Genomic DNA, 19,890 nt, shown 5'->3' with positions numbered 1-19,890 from the left:
TTATTTAACCTCATCGGTCAATTATAAATAAATATATAAAACTATGTCTGCGCAGTGTTCGGTGCATTCTCACCCACATTATTACTTAATAAATGTGACTTTTTGGTGCTTTGGTTGTTACACATCTTCTCCAAACAATAGGGCGAGGCGAGACGAGTTGGGATTTCGTTACAGAATTTATAACATATTTTTAATTTTTTCCCCACGATTTTGCTAACAAAATCATGGTGTTTCTCATACAACTTGTTGAACTCATACACACGGCTATCAAACTATCTTTCAGTGCGTGATGAATAAATTTCTGAGCTATTTCAGTAGCTTGTGAACCATGGTAGTCAGATAAATTGCATCGTGTGACAAGCACGACCGAAAAGATGTTCGTAGAAATAATCGAATTCTCGACCACTGACCAAACGTTCATCTGGTCCACCAACTCAAACATCATTGGGGCCGATTAGAGTCATCTTTTAAATCTCGATTTGTCCCTCCAAAACATATTTTTGGGAATTTATTTATTTTCTATAAACATAAAATTTTTTATGAAATTGTCTCACGAATTAATTTTATGAAACTAATCACTTACTCGATCCAATCCATGATTTTTTTATTTTTATGGAAAAAATAATAATTTTCACACCACATATAGAACGACTCGATCAATCTCACATAAATTTAGTCATATATAAATATGTAAAAAAATTCTTTATCTTGTCAAGAATAATAATTTAAATTTACGTATGGTTGGTAAGTAGAAAATTTGTGAGAGACTTATATATATAAAAATAAACAGAGTAAAATGGTGGTCAATGATATTTGGGAATCTTCCATTAGTCTCCATCGTGTGGCAGTACCATTCTTCCCCATGTTATTGTCTGCAAATCCCACATTAATTATATTTACACATGCAATTAGTAAAACAAAGCTAATGTTTATCATTGATATTATTATAAATCACGCTTATTAATTAATTAAAATATGAACCTCAAATTTGAAATGTAAACAATAATAATAATAATAATAATAATAAGAAAGCTAAAAAATAATGTGAGACGAAAGCAACAAAATACCAAAACAGCACAGTCCTTCTGGTCTCTTGATTTGACCACTTAACACTAACTGTTCACTCACGTTTTGTCCAATATTCTGTTTCTCCGCCGTCCGGTCCCTAACGCCGTTACCTATCTGTTAAATTCGTCGGTCCTCGGGAGTTCCTAAAATCACCGGCTCTGCAAACCTAACCTAACCACAGTCTATCCTACCCTACTCCGTCCTCTCTTGGAATTTTCAAACGTACGGTTAACCGAGTCTCATCGCTCGGTGATTTTTTTTTTCAAAAATGAAAAAATATAGAAAAAAGGTCCTCAAGGTAATCAGTATGATATAATTGATAATGTAAACTACCATTCCCCCCTCGAACCTATTCCCACTTTCAGTTAAAATTTTAAAAAAATTGTTCTCAATTATTTTTTTAAATAATAATTATATAAATTAATAACTCTCTTGAGACGATCTCGTAAATATAGATCTGATTTATATGTGAAAAATAATAACTTTTAATGCTTCTTATCAGGTAAGATTTATGGCTCACAAAACTGAACTGTAAAACGGACTCAAATGAGTTTTTTTATATATAAATAATGTTATACAGAAATCCGGGGTGCAAATAAATATACCTTATGGAGGAAATATTCATTTACAAGCATCAGAATTCAAGATAGTCGGTTTAGATATTTATCTTATACACAAAAACTCCAATAAAATGTCTCACATATCAATTTTTGTGAGAAGAATCCGATTAATGAAAAATATTATTTTTTAATATAAAAATGTAATTTTTCAATTTAAAATAGATCGGATTGATTCGTTTTATGAAAATAGATCTATAACACCATCTTACGAGAAATTTACTTTATCATAAATATCCTTTCATAAAATTATAAGCACTTTTTATGCAATTCAGTCACATTATGTTCTTATCAATAATTTTGTTTTTCCAAAAAACTGTCAATTAAGAAAAAAAAAACCCATATATTTAACGTCGTGTAAGCATTTTTCTTAAAGATGACATTTGAAGTCCTTAGAAACCATGCAGTTTGGTTTTCACACATCAACTTGTCATATCCTATTAATTAATGCATAATCTTTATTTAAATATTATAAAAACTCCTTTTGACACTCAGGCTCAAGATTCTTACACGAAAGATGATGCTTTGTAACAATAATGAAATTCAATATATATAATAATTACCTCTTGAGATCCCATTGCTTCACCCTTACTTTTAATAAAACACAACGAATTAATAACAACATAATTCATTTGGTGAACTTGGAAAATTATTAAAGCTACAATTATTTCTACAATTTATTTAAAGGATTAATGTGTAGAATTATACTGCATCAACCTTTTAGTACAACATGATTGTTTATCATGATGTCTATTGACAAGCAAAGGCCATAATAAATTGACAAGGCAATTACCTTCGTGGTGTATATCTACCGTGCACATTTATGTGAATATCAATGAGGTTACACCCATATATTTGATGTGATGAAACATAAAACAATTGTATATCTAATATGTGAGTGTCATATCATCGATACTCAGATAAATGTATGTGCAGCATATGAAAACTATATACACAAACACACAAAGCTTTTAAGGTACATTATTCTAGAAACAAGTGGCAAGAACGACAATGGACATTATTGGAGTTGGAGAATTTGATTATTAATGTAACTAATCTCATAATTAATAGTCTAATTATTTGATGGGTATTAATTAATTAATTACTCGTCCTGCTGAGTTGGTTAATAATTAATTTGTTGGCATTCTCTTCCAATCAAATTGGTGGTTTCATAAATTTAGCACATTACTGTACAATAAAGATTTCACATGATAATAACTTGATAAATGACCCATCCGACAAAATTTCGAATCTATCATTGTACCAGATACTTGGCGTCGTTTTGTGAATGAAAAGCCCTAATTTCACATTCAAAAAAAAGGAAAAAAAGAAAATAAAGGAATGGTTTTAGTGATATGCAATAATGGTTGTTGAGCAGCAGAGAAATGTGGCAGCTCAAGGTACATATGTTGAGACAGTTTGCTTGATAGCAACTAATTGAAGTGATTCAATGCACCGTGTGGGGTGATGAGAAGAACCATTTAAGACGGTCTTCAAGAAGTTCATGCACTGAAACTTTGTTGAAGCAGATTTCTCATGGAAAATATTTTAATCTTCAATTCGAAGGATTTACTTAAAAAGATCTTATTAAAAAATATTAGAGTGATTGCAAGTATTTACTGCTTATATTTGAGTATGTCTTTTGTGAGACGGTCTCACGAATATTTATCTGTGAGACGGATCAACCCTATCGATATTCACAATATAAAATAATACTCTTAACATAAAAAAATAATATTTTTTTATGAATGACCCAAATAAGAAACCCTACAACCCGTGAAACCGTCTCACAAAATTTTTTGTCCTTATTGTTTTAGGAGGTGGGCTATGATTTATGTGACATTTAGAAATTAGTTACAAAATCTTTAATCCATATGAACCTCAAAAGATTTTCATTTCCCACAATTTGCCAAAAAGTATTAGTGACTAAAATGGCAACACTTCCGTACAATATAGTAAGAGCGGATTCGCCAGAGTCACAAATGGTGTAGATAAACAAGCAGTCGAATTCTGACTAAATGTATGGAAGGGCATTAGGACCAGTTATCAGAGCACAAGAAACATTTCAAGTGATTTTTCTCACTAAGCCCGCCAGTACAAGAAATTTTGTGTTCCCTTTTTATCTTTCTTTAAGTGAATATGTCAAGATTAATCTCATGCAAGTTGTAACAATCCGTTGTGCCTAAGCAGAGCCTCTGGTGAGGGCTCACGCCCTCTGAATTCCACGAACACCTGAGAGAAAACAAGCATTTCAGCACAATTAGAATAAACAATTTTTTAGAAGGTTTTGGTTAAAATGTTGAACCGGTATCACTTCTATACCTCTAGCGGTGGCTTTCCTCCCCCAAGGGCAAGAACCGTCTCCCGGAATCTACGGCCTGTTTGTTTTACAGCCTGTTGTAAACATCAGCGATCAGTTGGAAAATTGTGGTGATAATATTATGCAGAATTTTGATGTCTATACATTTAGTTAGGTGAATTTAATCTTCGCATTTCGAAGAAAGACAACAGGATATTCAAAACTACATCTTTTTAATTGAACTATTAAGAATTTTGCAGGCATACTTCATCATTGTCCAACCCAGCATCCTCAAATGCCGAGAAAGCATCAGCGGATAAAACTTCAGCCCACTGCACAGTTTGAACATCAATTACTGTTAGAAAGGGAAACCAAGAATGAGGGTCTCAGCATGAAAACCTGGTCGTTGGACATCATTTGTCATCCGAAAAACAGAAGGTAAAAACCATTTCACCTTGTAACTGTAGTATCCAGCTGCATATCCACCGGCAAAAATATGACTAAAACTGCAAAGAAACCTATCTTCAGGAAGCGGAGGGAGCAATTGTGTTCTTTGAGAGACCCTTCTGTCAACGTCGTAGATTGACTCTGAACCACCAGGTACATACTTTGTGTGCAATTCAAGATCAAGAGTTGCGAATTTTAGCTGCAGCACACGAGAGACGACAAATAAGTAATTGTCTATCAGAAGGCTACACCATTGAATAAGGGCGGCAGAACTTAATGGTGAAGTTAGATGAGAAAGCATGTCCAATAAATACTCTATATTGTTGGAAATTGTGAGTCATCATCATATAGAAGAAAAAACTTTCATGTGCAAACTTGAACACATTTACCACGAGAACATTTCCATAACAAAAACAAAACATAACACACATTGCTTTTCCATGTACAAGGATGAGACAAAGTTGGCATTATATGCAGATAAGCTTTAATCTCACCACTTGAAGCAAAAGAATAGATCAAACTTTAATTAACTAAAATTGAAGAAATATCAATAGAGTTATCAGACAGAATAACCATACACAGGACTTCTGATAAAAAAAAAAAAACAAGAGACCAGACCTGTCTAAGACTCGTAGAACCAGCACGGAATGTCCTAGCTGCAAGAAGCTTTTTGTAAATGTCTTCCGGAATAGCTTCTCCAGTTTCATAATGCTTGCCAATACTCATCAAGGTATCTCTGCATTAAGTGTCGGCATCCATCACAACACCAAATTGAGGGTCATGATCGTCGAAAATTTTTAGAGTAGTGACAATCTGAAGTGCTCCAAATAGAACTCAACTTTGGGAACGACTTTTGGAGACATCAAGTTAACGCACAAACAAAGCAGTAAGACCCAATTCTGATATTAACCCGCAATATGGCTTCAAAGTTGTCCAAACCCAAATGTATCCAAGTGAAATCTAGCACAATTTTCATTTAAATTGGTCGTGTACCATGTAGCACAATTTAGGTGACAAAATGAAGAAAAACTTGTAATTGGCCAACTGTGGAAATGTTGATGGAAGAAATGATTCAATTACAGCTGCTCTTGGGAGAGAAGAAAAACTACCAGATTATTTAGTCATAGAACTTGCACTGGTACTCGTTCAACAAAAAGAAATGTAGTTTGAGAATTTGATTAAAACCCAAGACTGACAGTTGCAAGACAAAATCCCTACCTATGGTAGCACCAGTTCTCCATAAATTGGGAAGGCAATTCCACAGCATCCCACTCTACTTTCCTTATACCAGCAACCAAACCCTCATCTTGCTTTGTTAGCATATGCTGAAGGGCATGACCAAATTCATGGAAGACTGTCTCAACCTAACATTAAATTATAATAAACAAAATTACTCATTCGAATCATTTAAATTAGAGGAAAAAAAACATATTGTAATGCATCATAATCAAGAGGCAAACTTCTCATTTCAAATGATGCTGTGCAAAAAAAGGTACAATATATTTCGGATCATAATTTGATCTGTTAGATCAAATAAGAATGATATGAGGTGTCAATAATCAAATAGAAAAACTAACTTTAAATTCAGAAATCAAATAGGAGTCTGACAGTATCAAAACAGATGAAGACTTCAACTGAATCAAATTATGCTCTCTAGTTAATAAAAGATAACCAAAATCATTCAACACAATTTTGTCTGAATTTTGTTGGAAAAAGTAGCATCAGGCCAGTTTTTACAAGATATTGAAGGATACAAATTTTATTAGTGATTAATCAATATTTCATTCCATCGTATAGACACAAAAATAGGCCTCACTTCAAGTATTATGATCAAATTGGAGGAGCAGGGCCAGCCTAGTCGGCCAGTACGCTAGTAAGATTTCATGGTCAAATCATTTTAAGAAACAGATTTTAGACATATGAGCAAATATGAGTGCTTCTACCTCACGAAACGTCATAAGGCTCGGCTTGTCTCCTACTGGTGGCATTTGGTTGCAAACCATATGAGCAACAGGTAACCTAGCACTACAACCATCTGGCGACATGACACAACTTCGACCCACCACTTCATCCATCCATGCTCCTCCTCGTTTTTCAGACGGACGAGAATATGGATCAAAATAGAAGAACGCGATTGGGGTACCAAAAGAGTCCTTAATGCTGTAAAACCGAACGTCGCTGTTCCATACCTATAAATTATAACAATGGCTATTGAGATGAAAAAACAATGCACCACCAGCCAAAAACTCTCCCAGGAAAAAGAAAAGAAAAGCAGATGGAAAGTCATACCGGAGCTATACCATCTGCCTGTTCAATATCGATCCCAAACAAGTGTTTGGCTAGACTGAAAAGACCATCCATAACTTTAGGCAATGAAAAGTAAGGGCGCAATCCTTCCTGTTGATATTAGAAAAGGTAACCACCTAAAAAGGTTATCTATTTAAGAAAGGCAAATGCAATAAAAAACAAGAAATGTTGGCATAAAATAAGTAAATTAAAGGAAAAGCCAAAGCCAAAGTGACCAAGAACTCTGTTCAATAGAAAATGCACCTTCAAAAAACTAATATTTAAAAGGGAACGTTCCAACAGTTGTCAAAAACTAAATTGGATAATTGGAAGACATCAACATATATGAAATACTGCAAGGAAACCCAAACAAGGATACAGTGGGGTTCTTCCAATACCAAATAAATACAATGAATATATAGTAACTTCTTCCATACAATTTAGAACTAAAAAAGAAATAAAATATGCAATATTGAGAGATGTTCCCTTTCTGTGCAAAGTATAACAGCATTAAATAAAAATAAGATGATAAATACTCCCTTGATTCTCTATGAACGAAAAGGAAGATTTAAAAGATAAAAATTAACTTTGGAATGCCACTATGAATGTGTTGATAAGGAAGCAACAGAAACAAAAGTTTCAAACTCTATCAAAACTAACCAAAAATTTAAATTCCAAGGAGAAACAGAGAACCAAGGGATAGCACCTCATTTATTTCATATTTTGATTCACGAAGTCTCTCACTCCAGAAGCTAATATCCCAATGGTTCAAGTTATCAGCTTCTGGAGCTCCTTGGTTCCTTGAGAAAATTTTGAGATCTTCATTATCTGAAAAGATCGAGGAAAAAATAAAATATTCAATAAATGGCAATCAGAGAACGATGTTTTCCTTTACAAAGAAAAAAAAAACAATATGAAAAAGTGCTAGAGTTACAGTAAACTTTAATAAGATGGGAAATGCTCAATTTCCAAATTCTTGCAGAGACTAATCTCATATTGAAGCATTAACACTTTTGTTCGCTAATCAGATTTTGATAAATATTATAAAGCATCATCATTCTTCCAAGTTTAACAAAACAAAGAACACTCCATTTTTTATTTCCCTGAAATACAGCGAGGGATTGTATATAAATTAATGTCGAAGATGGGCATGTAGTGTGTGTGTAGTATAATTTGGTTTATCACTAGATGCCTTCTCCCTGTCTCTCATTTATTTTACTTCAACCAAAAATGCTAACTAAATTCCCAGAAGAAAATAAGAAGAGAAAAAAAAAGCAGCACACTTGCATGGTTCTGAAAGGCTGATAATGAACTACCATACCTCGTACAGCAGGATCCCAAGATGCACTACGTAGTTTTTCGAGGAGCTCTCCTGCCTTTTCGACAGTTGCCATCTTGGTCTCCATACTTACCTGATAAAAGCTACATAATTAGGCATATCCGACAGAATTATAGATGAAATAACAACTCATACCTCCGCATAGTTATTGTAACCGAGAAGCTTAGCCTTTTCCAATCTAAGCTTCAAAATTTGGTCAATAATTGACGTGTTATCCATATCTTCACTAGAAGCACGGGTTATATAGGCTCGATAGACTTCCTCGCGCAGTGTTCGATTTTTAGCATGCTGCATAACGGCCATAAAGCTTGGGGCATCCAATGTAATTATCCATGGCCCACTCTCTGCAGTAGCATTTTCATGTCCCTATTATCAATAGGAGAAACAGGTATAATGTAGCTCAACAGATGGCATTGTATCCAATATTCCAATTCACAAATTAGAGCTATTACTTAAATCATTGACATAATTATATAAATACCTTAGACACTGCTGTTTGTGCAGCCAACCCGAGAGCTGAAGCTGGCAACCCTTCAATGTCTTTCTTATCTGTTATCAATTTTTCAAACTTCTTTGTCGCATCCAAAACATTCTCTCCAAATTTTTGAGATAGTTTTGCCAATTCCTTCACATTCATTTGAAGTGACAAGATTAATGATCCTAGAATAGTGGTCATAAATAATAATAATAATAATACAAAAATATGGGAAATTCACTTAAATGGTAGGGTAACCTGAAAAAGGTGAAAAAGTAAACAGAGAGTAGATTAGCGCCATTTCAAAATTTATGCCAGAATAACATAAGAAATCCACAATGAATATGGGTTCTTACAATGTGGAACAGGGGAATTCATATACATGTCAAAATTTTCCCTTTTATAAGCTCTCGATATTATTCCCAGAGGTAATTTCAAATTTACAGTTTAGTAAGCATCAAATACAATACAATAGTTCCATCTAAATGGCCTCCAGCATCGTCAAAAAATGAAATATACCTGTTCAATCTTGTTAAATTCCTCTCTTTTATCATCTTCAAGGGCAATACCACTCAAAACAGCATCCTTTAAATGTGCTGCAAAAGCAGGTCAGTGCGAACAATTAAGATCAACATTCAAAATCAAACCTCTAGCGATGGCATGGAACAGTAAAGTAATCCAAACTTGAGAAGGCCATTCGGTCCACACCAACTAAAATCAAAACCACTCCACACGAAGATTATAAATATTGTAATCATACAATAGAATGGTTGCAAATACTTACACTCGACGATCCGTTTTCGAGCATCACTCAAGGTATCCCATTCATGTGATTCTCTAACAGCTTTGAATGCATGGTAAATAGGCTTACTTTGACCTAACTTCAGCTCAAAAGCTACTTTGTCCGGCTAGATGGTAACAAGGAAATGAAAAACTTTTAGCAACAAAAATAGCCAAACAAAATTAACACCAAAAAACAAAAACAAAGCAACAATATGCACCTGGACTTCCTCGATGGCGGCACGAAGCTCAGCATTATCTTTAACCGCTTTGAGATGCGAAACGGCACCCCACACCACAGCCATCCTGTCGACTATCCTCTCCAGTGGTTCCACCAGCTTTGGCCATGTAGGTTCCACCGTTCTCTCGAGTTCCTCTAACTCTAATTCCTACAATTACACAAGTCAATTAAAGAAACAGCCAGTATTAATTGCTACAAGAGCCCATCACTTTTAGCACGTCTTCATTTACCTATCCTTGTATAGTTATGCAGCTTAAAACACATACAGCTACAATACCACTGACCCTTCCTGGGCTTGAACATAAATCTAAATAGAACGATCAACCCAAAAGACAGGACAGATTATTAATCCCTATGTAATAACACAAAATGAATCACAAATAACAAAACCTATTATTTATCAATAACTTACAAGCTGTTTGAGCAACGCGCGGATGCCGGGACGGACATGCTTAGCAAGGATCGAATCGAAGGGTGGGAAGTAAAACTCCCCCAAGAGCGGATTACTTTCGGAGTCCGAATCCATTCCCGCGTGAGTCGAGCCAGACACCGTTGATGAAGCGGAACCGGAGGACGATCGAACCGGGGTACATGAACCGTGACGACGCTTAACAATGGTTGATTTGGGAACAGCGTTGGAGCGAGGTCGGAGAAGGCAGAGGGAGAAGGAAGAGGACCAGAGGGGGCAAGGATGAGATTTGAGAGAAGCGTAGGGATAAAAAGGGAATTGGGTTCTGGGTTTTGGGAAACAAATGGGCTGGAAATGGAATGTGATTGACCGAGAGATGGGGAGGCGGGTGGCCATTAAAGATAACAGCAAGATTGGTATAACAAGAAATTGGAGAAGCATTTTAATGCGTGACAATTGAACGGCTCGGATCCTCATTTTCCTTTTGGTTCGATGATTTTTGTCAATTCGCCTATAATTGAACAAACAACCCATTACTCTTTACATATGAAATATGTATATTGTGAAACGCTCTCACGAATTTTTATCTATGAAACGGGTCAATTCTACCGATATTCACAATAAAAAGTAATACTCTTACCATAAAAAAAACTAACCAGTTCGTGTCATTAAACACCCGACAAATCGTTTGTTTACGAATGAACTAAGAAATAAATTAAACATATTTTTAAAAAAAACTAAGTTTTTTTTAGATCGTAAATTTTAAAATCGATCTAACTGATTCAAATATTTTCTTTTGTTGTAACGAAATATAACAATTAAATTTATATTCCTAGAATCATAATATATTAAAGATTAAAATTTTGGACATTATAGTATACAAAATGCGGATATTAATATTTATTTAGATTGATATAATTTTAAATGAGAGTCCATAATATTTTTTATTTAGATCTATATGACTTTTATCAAACAATAATAATGTTGATTATCATAGATGATCATTACTATATTATCAAGTGTTTATTTTTTTATTAATTGATTTAGTTTCCTAGGAAATCATTGACAAAACAAGATGGGGCCATTAATCAGAACTGTAGCTGGACCCAAACAGATGATATCAAATTGAAAATCCAATGTAGCTTTCCCAGGCCAGGGCCTCATAGGCTCGGTACATGTTGGTTGGGCTGGTCAACTTCTCCTAACCTTGGTTGTGGCCATCGTTTTATTGGGCTGGTTTGGCCCACTTTCAAATACACAGAATAATAATTTATTAATTAATAAACTAAAATAGGCGATCGACCTATTATATCCAAAACAAAAACAAAAAATATTATAGATAAACAATTTTTTAGAAAAAATTATAGACGAGACGACAGTGTTCCCATTTATTAATGTTCATGGAAATATTTGATTTATTATAAGAAATATTTGATTTAATAATAAAATTAAAGATATTGAAAAAACTCAATTCCAGAGAGTTGAGAATGATGACTCCAATTTCCGGTAAATAATTAGACGGGCAGATTCGCATATCTATATTGGAATATGTAGACTGAGAGAATAATGGCTTTAATGAATGCGTACAAAAATTTGGAGGGGAGGGGGGGCTCGATCGGTGGACAGAATACAGACAAAGTTCACTCTGGCAATACGCAAATCACATGCTTCCTGCATAACTTGTCCCACCGTACTATAAATTAAATTATTTATTTTTGTTTATGAAATCAAACAACAACATGAGTATGGGTGAAATGATTCAATATTATTGATCTTAATTCTTACTTTGTTTATTCACAAAGCCGTGTAATAAGTCAAATGACTAGCTTCTCTGCTTGTTGACTCAATTGAGAAATTCAAGGAAAATTTCAGTCAATCAATAAAAAAAAATTTTTACTATTTTCCCTACTCTACCTACCTTACGGTAGTGTCTGAAATATTGGATGAAGTGGTGTTAGGTCATATGTGTTTTCTTTTTTAAACCTTGTTCGATATTTTACATAGTTTGCAAAAATTAAAAATGCTGTACGTCACTTATACTAATTAAATCAATTTTTAAAACATTCAATTTCACAAAAATTAATTTGTTAAAAGAATTTTTATAATAATAATAAGTAAATAAATATAGCTCCAAAAGTTATGCTAACACATGCATTCTACCAACTTGTAATAAAGAAACTGCCCTGTGATGTTCAGCAATGGGTCCCTACAGTAGACCTCTTCAATAATAAACGTCTACTTTAGTAGTCGAAACATGTGATTGGGTGAAGAAATAGATGGTTCAACTTATGCAATCATTGTATATTTATTTTACCAATTTATCCCCTTATTTTCCAGCCTAATTAATGGCATGCCACCTTAGTCAATGAACTTAATGAATTGGATATATATTAATCTGGAAGTCACTCTTGTTACTTCTCACGATCATTCACTATGTTCATTGGGAAGTATTTTTTTCAATTACGACATTAGGTTATTTATTTACAAAAAATATATATTACTTTTAGTCATTTTTCATCGTAAAAGTTTGAATAATACACTTGTTTACATTTTATTTCTAAAATTTAGTTATTTTTTCATCGAAATACTAATATAAATTTTGTATCGTTTTATCATTTTCCAGCTCTACATCTATGTAAAAAATGTCTAAGTTTTTTTTTGTTAAAAAAAAAACAATGCAAACTAGTTCACTAATAATTTCATCCGAATAAAAATATATATGGTATGCACTGTTATATTTAATTCGATGTTCATATATATTATAAGATATCGGATACGCACTTTTTATGAGAAGCCTTCAAAAAATAAATGTGAAACGGTACGTACATGTATATGTAATTTCAAGTTAAAATACGTACCATATGAAAATTGTAATAAAATAAAAAAAAATGCCATCTGAAAATTATGAATAAATAAAAAATATAAAAATATGAAAAATAGGATGCCAAAAGCCCCAAGTGAGGATAAACATATATACCCCACACTCCCACTTTGGATGTCTTATTCCCTCCCAACAAACGCACAAATTCTTGTCTACATTAACAAACTCCCAAAACCACCACAGCATTCTCTCCTCTACAAAGGCAAAAATGGGCGGCGGCGATGTACTCTACCGGCGGCCATCCTACCTCACCAGCTGCATGTCACCGTCGTGTGTCCCCGTGCACGAAGACTACTCTCGCATCACCCCAAGACTCGACAAGGGCGGCGGCTTTCGCAACCGTCGCCTGCGTAAACTCCTCCGTAAGATCGTGAACGAAAGCAAGATCACCATTATGGGGCAGCACAAGCCACTAAATTTCCAATACGACGCCTTAAGCTACTCCCAGAACTTTGACGATGGCTGCCACAGAGATGAGGAGATATTCTCGCTGTCGACGAGTATTTCAAGATTTTAGGCGGTGCCGCCGCCGCCGCCGCTCCTTGTGTATATATGTGATTGGTATTAAGCTCTTGCTTCTAAATTTTTGGATCGGTGTTCGATCCACAGCTTTTTCAAGAGGGTTACGAATAAAAACTAGATATACTCGCATTTGTAATGTGACACTTGTTCACCAAATTATATATGAAATCTGATCAAAATTAATCTTGTTTGATAGCAGAAAACACGTAGCTAGTACGATCCATGCCACTCGGTTTGAGCGTTACAATTTGGATTTTTCTTGAATATAAACAGTTATGTTCAATGAACGGTAGATCTCGATCAGCCCGCATAAGTTTCATGATGCAATATCTAACTGCTATTGATTCTTCCAGTTGTAAATGGATTTAGTATGAAATCATCACAGTTGGTGCTAAATTTACCACTTACTCGCCTTTTGGGGATTTACCACTGAATCCTGATCTGAACGTTTTCCTCTTAAAAATTTTAATTTCTGCTTTTAGTGTAAGTGGCCACCCGGCAAAGCTATATATAATACGTATTCTGGTTTTTTTTTTTTGGTGGTAAATGTAAAAATTAAGAGGGACTCCATCATAAATCATCTTGTTACCGAGGGAAAAGTTTACTAATTACTTATGGAAAGGACATCCGAGGATATATTTCATGGACGTTTCACAAATTGTATTCTTACAAGTTACAAAGTAAAAAAAAAAAATGACAGAATAAAAAAATGATTTTATTATAAATAAAAAAAATATCATCATGCACGTCCTTTTCCAATTACAAAGGCACACTACCTTTTCCTTGTAAAAATACAACTGCTGAAAATATATGATAGGATCTAAATTGGTCCTTTTTTCAGTCGCGCAATTAATTAATTTTTGGCCTGATAATGCTAAATAATTAATTAGCACTAGCGTCAATCTGGGAAAAAGTCGATGCACTTATATTTCGTCACATGTGACTGATCCATGGATGTTTGTCATCGATACTATCATCGATCGATACATATCTACTACTGAAATTTGGGAAATTCTGAATGTGTAAGATTGCTTTTGATAAGGTGAACTTTAATTTTGATTATTTTAGTGTGTAATAGATCAAACGTGTTAGGTATTTTAAAAATTCGACATTTTTGTTATTTCAGTGTGAAATTATTTTGTGGAATCATCAATAGGTAGAATAATCGCCAAATGTGTGTGTAAGTTTTTTTTTACTCAACTTTGCAAATCCTTGGAACCATTTTAAGTGATCAGTCTGGCTTCGGCTCTCCTATCACACCAGATTAGCTCAACCATAAACAACAATACACAACTAGAGAGTTTCTTTTTCTTTATCTATTTGACATCGCAAATTCATGGCATCATTTTAAATACATATATAATATCGATAGTCGCAATTCTCCCATAAATAAGACATGGTCTGAAGTTTATGGGTGAACGAATACTCGATCGAACATTATTACCTTGATTCTCTTGATGTTCTAAATGCTATGCCTGTTGCAGGGCTGGCTAGGTTGGCTCAGTTGAAGCTCCACCAATCCATCCATGTCCTTATTAATGGTGAGATTGTGAGGATTAACACTGCCGGGAATTCCGTTTGCTGCACATAAATTCCCTCCATATGCCTGATGTATTACAGAAAATAATTAATCCATCAAGCTCCCATGGAGAAACACGGCATAAATGTATCATATATAGCTTATGGGGATTCGATTAAATTTTCAATAAAATAAACTGCACAAGAAATTCGTTTTAAATATGGAGATATCTTCATGGAAAATTTGTTTTGCTGTTGATGGCACAATAATTAATACGGTTCAATCAGCATGTGCGGTTCACCTTCTTATAAAGCTCCACATTCTCTTGATGGATGAGAATTCCCTGAAATTAAACCAAAACAAACAAGGTCATTGTAAATAACTATGTTACTTTTTATATATATAGGGCCATTTATTTGATCAATCAGGTCCAATGTTATATGGATATGCACGTGCATTAATGATCGGATAATCTCTTTATTTCGATTGATTAAATCGTCTTCACCTATGATATGGATGCATAAAAGTTACAAGCGATTAATGGAATTAATAATGAAATCTGAAAATTCTGAAATATAATAGTATATATATATCTCCACATGATTGTTGATGCACCATTCTAACTTATTATAGCTTAAAGTATAGCCATGATTCAATTCAAGTTAATCACCAGGTCATGAAATTGTCTCCACAAGGCAACTATTGTCATCCTTTGAGAAAATTTGAAATGTACCTTTCTGTGTAGTTCATGAATCTCTTCTGTCAACATCTGTTCCTGCATATGCAAACCACAATACATTATTAATTCCGTAGCTCATGAATCTCTTCGATATTCTTCTTGAAATCAATATAATTATATATTTTGATTCTGTACATATTATATATAATTCAAATTCTTTCAATTAATTAAAATCCAGAAGTCAAGACTTTTTTAACGCGCACGCCCTTCAAACTCATTTCCAGTTGGTTTTCTAATCTTTGTAGTTCTCCCATATTCAAGCCATGAAGTTCTTCTCCCATCAATTTCCTGCCATTTCCATGGTAAAATTAAATAAAGCGTAACGAACTTTATAGTATGTAAAATAAATCAATTTCATTATTATTGTTATTATTATTATATTATTGGAAGCAGGACTTTACCTATGATGATCTCTCAAATCCTGTAATTTTTGCCTTAAAACTGTTGCCTCCCTTTGCCAAAACTACCAACCACAGTTTCACTAACTTGTAAGCATATAGTGTGGAAAATTGAATATCTTTCTACACTTAATTGCAAATCAAATTGGGAAAAAAGAAGACCGAATAATAAACTTGATTAAAAACAATGCAGTATGCTTTAAATTAATACACTGGTGTCTCAGCGGAACGTCGGACAAATGACTAAAGTTGTAACAAAAAAAAAACAAATATAGTGAAATAAAACTGAAATTTACATAATAGAAGACCAAACTGCAAAGCGATAAATATACATACCTAATTTCTCTTATATATATCAAGATATTCAGCATAAGTTAATAGAAAGAGCAAATGAACAAAAAAACAATGATTTTTCATGTTGTTTTTATTTAAGATATTCTAAATAAAACAAACTTAGATAGTGTTTCCAAATACTTAAAAAAATAATTATGGACTTTTCATTACAAAATACAAATTAGCTAGTATCGTTTCCTAGCTAATTATTAGGTACTGTTTGCAAATTCTTAAAAAAAATGATTATGCACTTTTCTTTTACAAAGTTCATATATCATTTCCAAACTAATTATACAAACTAATATCATTTTCTAGCTAATTATAAGGTACATTTTTGCAAATTCTTTAAAAATATGATTATGCACTTTTCCTTTAATTTATAAAGCTCATTTTTTAAAAATTTGTAAACAATGCCTTATAATTTAGCTGGGAAACAATACCTCAGTGTATTTAGTTGAATGAGTATATTTTGACATATACACGTAGATTTTCAATAAATGCTTGGTATTATTACACTGAACGCGAGATTATAACTATAACAGAAGGTTTATAACTGATATAGGTAGAGAGCCTCGTGAATTCAAGATAACACTCTTTGGTGTCCTAAAAGTTATGCATAGTTTTAATTGACTTCATAAATGTGATCATGGATGCCTCATTAGTAAAAGATTCGATCTAAATTTATCTGGATTAGTTGTGAATCTGATTACTAGAACAAATCTAATTAGTTTCGTTGTTTTTTAAACTAATTTTAATCAAATCTCGGAATATTAACCGTACACTACTATTTCTATAAAAAATTTCCCACAATTCTTGTAAAATTGGATCATAAAATGGTCTAGCGAACATATTCATTTAGTTTCAAACGTTATTTGTTGAGATGCAATAATAGTCTCGGTTTGGTAAAACGACGCGAGCTACTGTAAGGTTTAAAATATTAGAGTAGTAAAGTTACCACCAGTACGTTATATATATTTTTTGGTAAATGGGCAAGAGTTCTATCATACGCTACTAATATGATATCATTGATGATTTGAACCCTTGATGGATCACAAAACTTGGTGGCCATAAAATCAGATTCAAATCAAATATAAATAAAATTGCCTCCAGTTAACAATCGACCTAAGCAGCAGTAAATGTACCTTGATCTCCGAACATGGATTAAGCAGATGACAGTGTTCCTCTTTAGTTCGATTGTATCGTTCAATTATCGATTTCATGCTGACAAAATACAGGAAAAGAAAAAAAGATGAATCTATGTGCATATATAGTTTCAGTGATTTAGAGATCCATGGCTTGAGAAATCATTAAATTTGAATCTGCTAGCTGTTAAATTCCAATCGAGACCTGGAATCATAGTCATATATATGTTTGATAATAATAAAAATGATCTCGAGGAAGGATTATAATATTGTCCTTGAGAAATTAAAGTAATCTGATGCCATTAATTTCTTGTTATTTTGAACACTATCGACAAATCTGATGGATTGAAACAGAAAATCACACCAATATATACATATATATCTTTGTATAATTTAAGTCATCATAACATAAAACAAAGAAATAACAATATCTAACCTGGAGCTTGCAAATTCATTTAATTTTCCAGTGCTTGAAAATATGATAACTCCAACTTCTGCATCGCAAAGAATTGCTAGCTCCTTAGCCTTCTTTAGCAACCCGCTCCTCCTCTTGGAAAATGTGACTTGCCTACTCGTAGAATTATCGATTCTTTTTATCGCGATTTTTCCTCTCCCCATCTTCGAATATCAAGATTCCCAACTAGGGTTTCTGACTTCTCTGAAAATGAAGTTAATTAGATCTAAATACAGTTAGCTAATTATTAAGAGTAAATCAAAATAAATTTATGCCTTTTTTGAGCTTAGAAATGAAGCCTACGCAAAGAAATAAGGAGGTAACTAAAAGAACTATGTTATGATAGAGCTTCGAATCAAAGTCAAGCCCTTTATAAAAACAAATCAATTTCTTTTTTTTACCAAAAATTGTCCTTAAAAAGTGGGGTATGTATGTTTATTAATCGTTAAGCACTCTAGGATCGATGGCGCCGAGCTTATAAAATATTGACACGTGGGAATCTTAGTCTTTCCTTAATATTTCTATAAAGGGAAAAACTTTATTCCCATTTAAGTAAATTTACAAACCTTAAACCATAGCACAGTGAGTGAATTTTTGGCTGATTTTTGGGAGTTTCACGTGAATAAAGTTCAGCTGCACCTTTGTAGCTACTGAGTATTATATTGGCTCTTTCAGCAACCAATAGTTCCATAAAAACAATTAGAATAACTTTTGTGCTATTCCTGGAGACAATGCTTTCAGAATCAGATCGGACCGAACAGAAACCGATCTCTGTTCCGGTTCGAAGAACTCCCAAAAACCGTTTTACCGTTCAGATAGGTATTGAACCTGTTAAAAACTAGTTTGACCTGTTCAAATTTTTTAAATTTATTAATTTAAAATCATATATATATATATATATATATATATATATTTGATTATTTGGATTTTTAACTTTGTTAAAAATATTATTTTAATAGGATTAGAGTTTATTTGATTTTTTAAACATTGATAAATATATATATTTTTTATTTATATGCATATATAAGTTTTTTTATAATTTAAATGAATTATTTATTATACAATATTAATATAACAGTGTTCCGGTCTTACCAACCGATATTTTAAATTAGATCGATTCAATATCACCAATCCAATTATGAAAATAGTGTCTTGAGAATCAACTTCTTCAGGTGTATCGGCAACCAAATGATTTTCCTACGCCGGGAGAACTCAAAATCATGTCTATCGCTTTCTATAATTTTTAAAATTTCAAGTTTTTTCATATAAAAAGAAATAATTAATAATCTTTCCGGCCAACAAAAGCGTTGCTTGAATCGATTACAAATTTACTGTTTGTTAATTCATATCTTACACGATCTTGTGTATATAAAAATCAAAGATATAATTCATCCAGGCATTTGCAAAATAATATTATTTCCCTGGCCGAACCAAACCAACCTTATGAATAAAAAAATCGACAATAATTGAGACCATGAATTAAGTAAATTCTTTAACGTTTGATCGTCAAATGTTTGACACTCAAAGTGAATTTGTAAAGATCTGGATTATATAAGTTATTTGTTTATTCCATTTAAAAGTTTATGGAGGCATTAAATAAACGGGCACACGAAAACGATGTCCATTATAAAAAGAGAGAGTCCATAAAAATAATGTCTGTATACCTCTCTTTTTAAATCACACAATCATATTATTTCTCCTAATTGACTGTAAATACGGATTCTTATTGGCTGAGGCCACGTGAAACCAGTAATAATGGGGCTGCTGGCTAGGGTTTCCTTGGATTACGGAAAGATTCCAAGTACGAGAATAAACAGGTGTCGATCATCAGCAAATCATATACTCATTCAAGGATCGAGACCAATAGATATACAACATTTCACATTCCAAAATAATAATATTGTCTAATTATCACAATTAATGGATTTAAGAAGTTGATAT

The 19,890-nt window shown here is 33.1% G+C and overlaps 2 protein-coding genes across 5 annotated transcripts; both read right to left on the bottom strand.

The window, feature by feature from the left end:
- Window positions 1-3,535: 3,535 nt before the first annotated feature.
- On the bottom strand, window positions 3,536-10,428 carry LOC140962507 (probable cytosolic oligopeptidase A). The gene is made up of 16 exons (XM_073421451.1): window positions 9,965-10,428; window positions 9,533-9,700; window positions 9,316-9,439; window positions 9,051-9,127; window positions 8,538-8,681; window positions 8,192-8,422; window positions 8,039-8,129; window positions 7,424-7,545; window positions 6,721-6,828; window positions 6,375-6,620; window positions 5,650-5,795; window positions 5,050-5,167; window positions 4,439-4,630; window positions 4,251-4,316; window positions 4,008-4,079; window positions 3,536-3,917 (listed from the first exon to the last, which is right to left on the bottom strand). Exons 1-16 carry the CDS (start codon window positions 10,400-10,402, stop codon window positions 3,840-3,842), a joined length of 2,421 nt encoding a protein of 806 aa, XP_073277552.1. The 5' UTR covers window positions 10,403-10,428; the 3' UTR covers window positions 3,536-3,839.
- A 4,221-nt stretch (window positions 10,429-14,649) lies between these two features.
- On the bottom strand, window positions 14,650-18,791 carry LOC140962508 (MADS-box transcription factor 23-like). 4 transcript variants are annotated; one of them, XM_073421453.1, is made up of 8 exons: window positions 18,516-18,791; window positions 17,932-18,153; window positions 17,496-17,574; window positions 16,024-16,085; window positions 15,811-15,910; window positions 15,617-15,658; window positions 15,185-15,226; window positions 14,650-14,970 (listed from the first exon to the last, which is right to left on the bottom strand). In XM_073421453.1, exons 2-8 carry the CDS (start codon window positions 18,111-18,113, stop codon window positions 14,827-14,829), a joined length of 651 nt encoding a protein of 216 aa, XP_073277554.1. In that variant the 5' UTR covers window positions 18,114-18,153; window positions 18,516-18,791; the 3' UTR covers window positions 14,650-14,826. The 4 variants fall into 4 exon arrangements, with proteins under 4 accessions (XP_073277554.1, XP_073277555.1, XP_073277556.1 ...); XM_073421454.1 differs by lacking the exon at window positions 18,516-18,791 and adding an exon at window positions 18,225-18,477; XM_073421455.1 differs by lacking the exon at window positions 18,516-18,791 and adding an exon at window positions 18,228-18,477 and having other exon boundaries at window positions 17,932-18,155.
- Window positions 18,792-19,890: the final 1,099 nt, after the last annotated feature.

Source organism: Primulina huaijiensis, chromosome 17 (assembly GCF_012295235.1).
Source record: "Primulina huaijiensis isolate GDHJ02 chromosome 17, ASM1229523v2, whole genome shotgun sequence".
NCBI classification, from domain to species: domain Eukaryota; kingdom Viridiplantae; phylum Streptophyta; class Magnoliopsida; order Lamiales; family Gesneriaceae; genus Primulina; species Primulina huaijiensis.
This window is presented reverse-complemented; position numbering and strand designations above follow the sequence as displayed.

What these genes read in the sequence shown, in the direction of transcription:
- LOC140962507 (XM_073421451.1), bottom strand. Translation starts at nt 10,402, where the DNA reads ATGCTTCTCCAATTTCTTGTTATACCAATCTTGCTGTTATCTTTAATG. An exon ending in GTTACAATAACTATGCGGAG is followed by an intron (nt 8,130 to 8,191) that starts GTATGAGTTGTT and finishes AGCTTTTATCAG; the next exon opens with GTAAGTATGGAGACCAAGAT. An exon ending in CTGGGTTGGACAATGATGAA is followed by an intron (nt 4,080 to 4,250) that starts GTATGCCTGCAA and finishes TGTTTACAACAG; the next exon opens with GCTGTAAAACAAACAGGCCG.
- LOC140962508 (XM_073421453.1), bottom strand. Translation starts at nt 18,113, where the DNA reads ATGGGGAGAGGAAAAATCGCGATAAAAAGAATCGATAATTCTACGAGT. An exon ending in ATCCATGTTCGGAGATCAAG is followed by an intron (nt 16,086 to 17,495) that starts GTACATTTACTG and finishes TGTGGTTGGTAG; the next exon opens with TTTTGGCAAAGGGAGGCAAC. An exon ending in TTCATGAACTACACAGAAAG is followed by an intron (nt 15,227 to 15,616) that starts GTACATTTCAAA and finishes GTTTAATTTCAG; the next exon opens with GGAATTCTCATCCATCAAGA.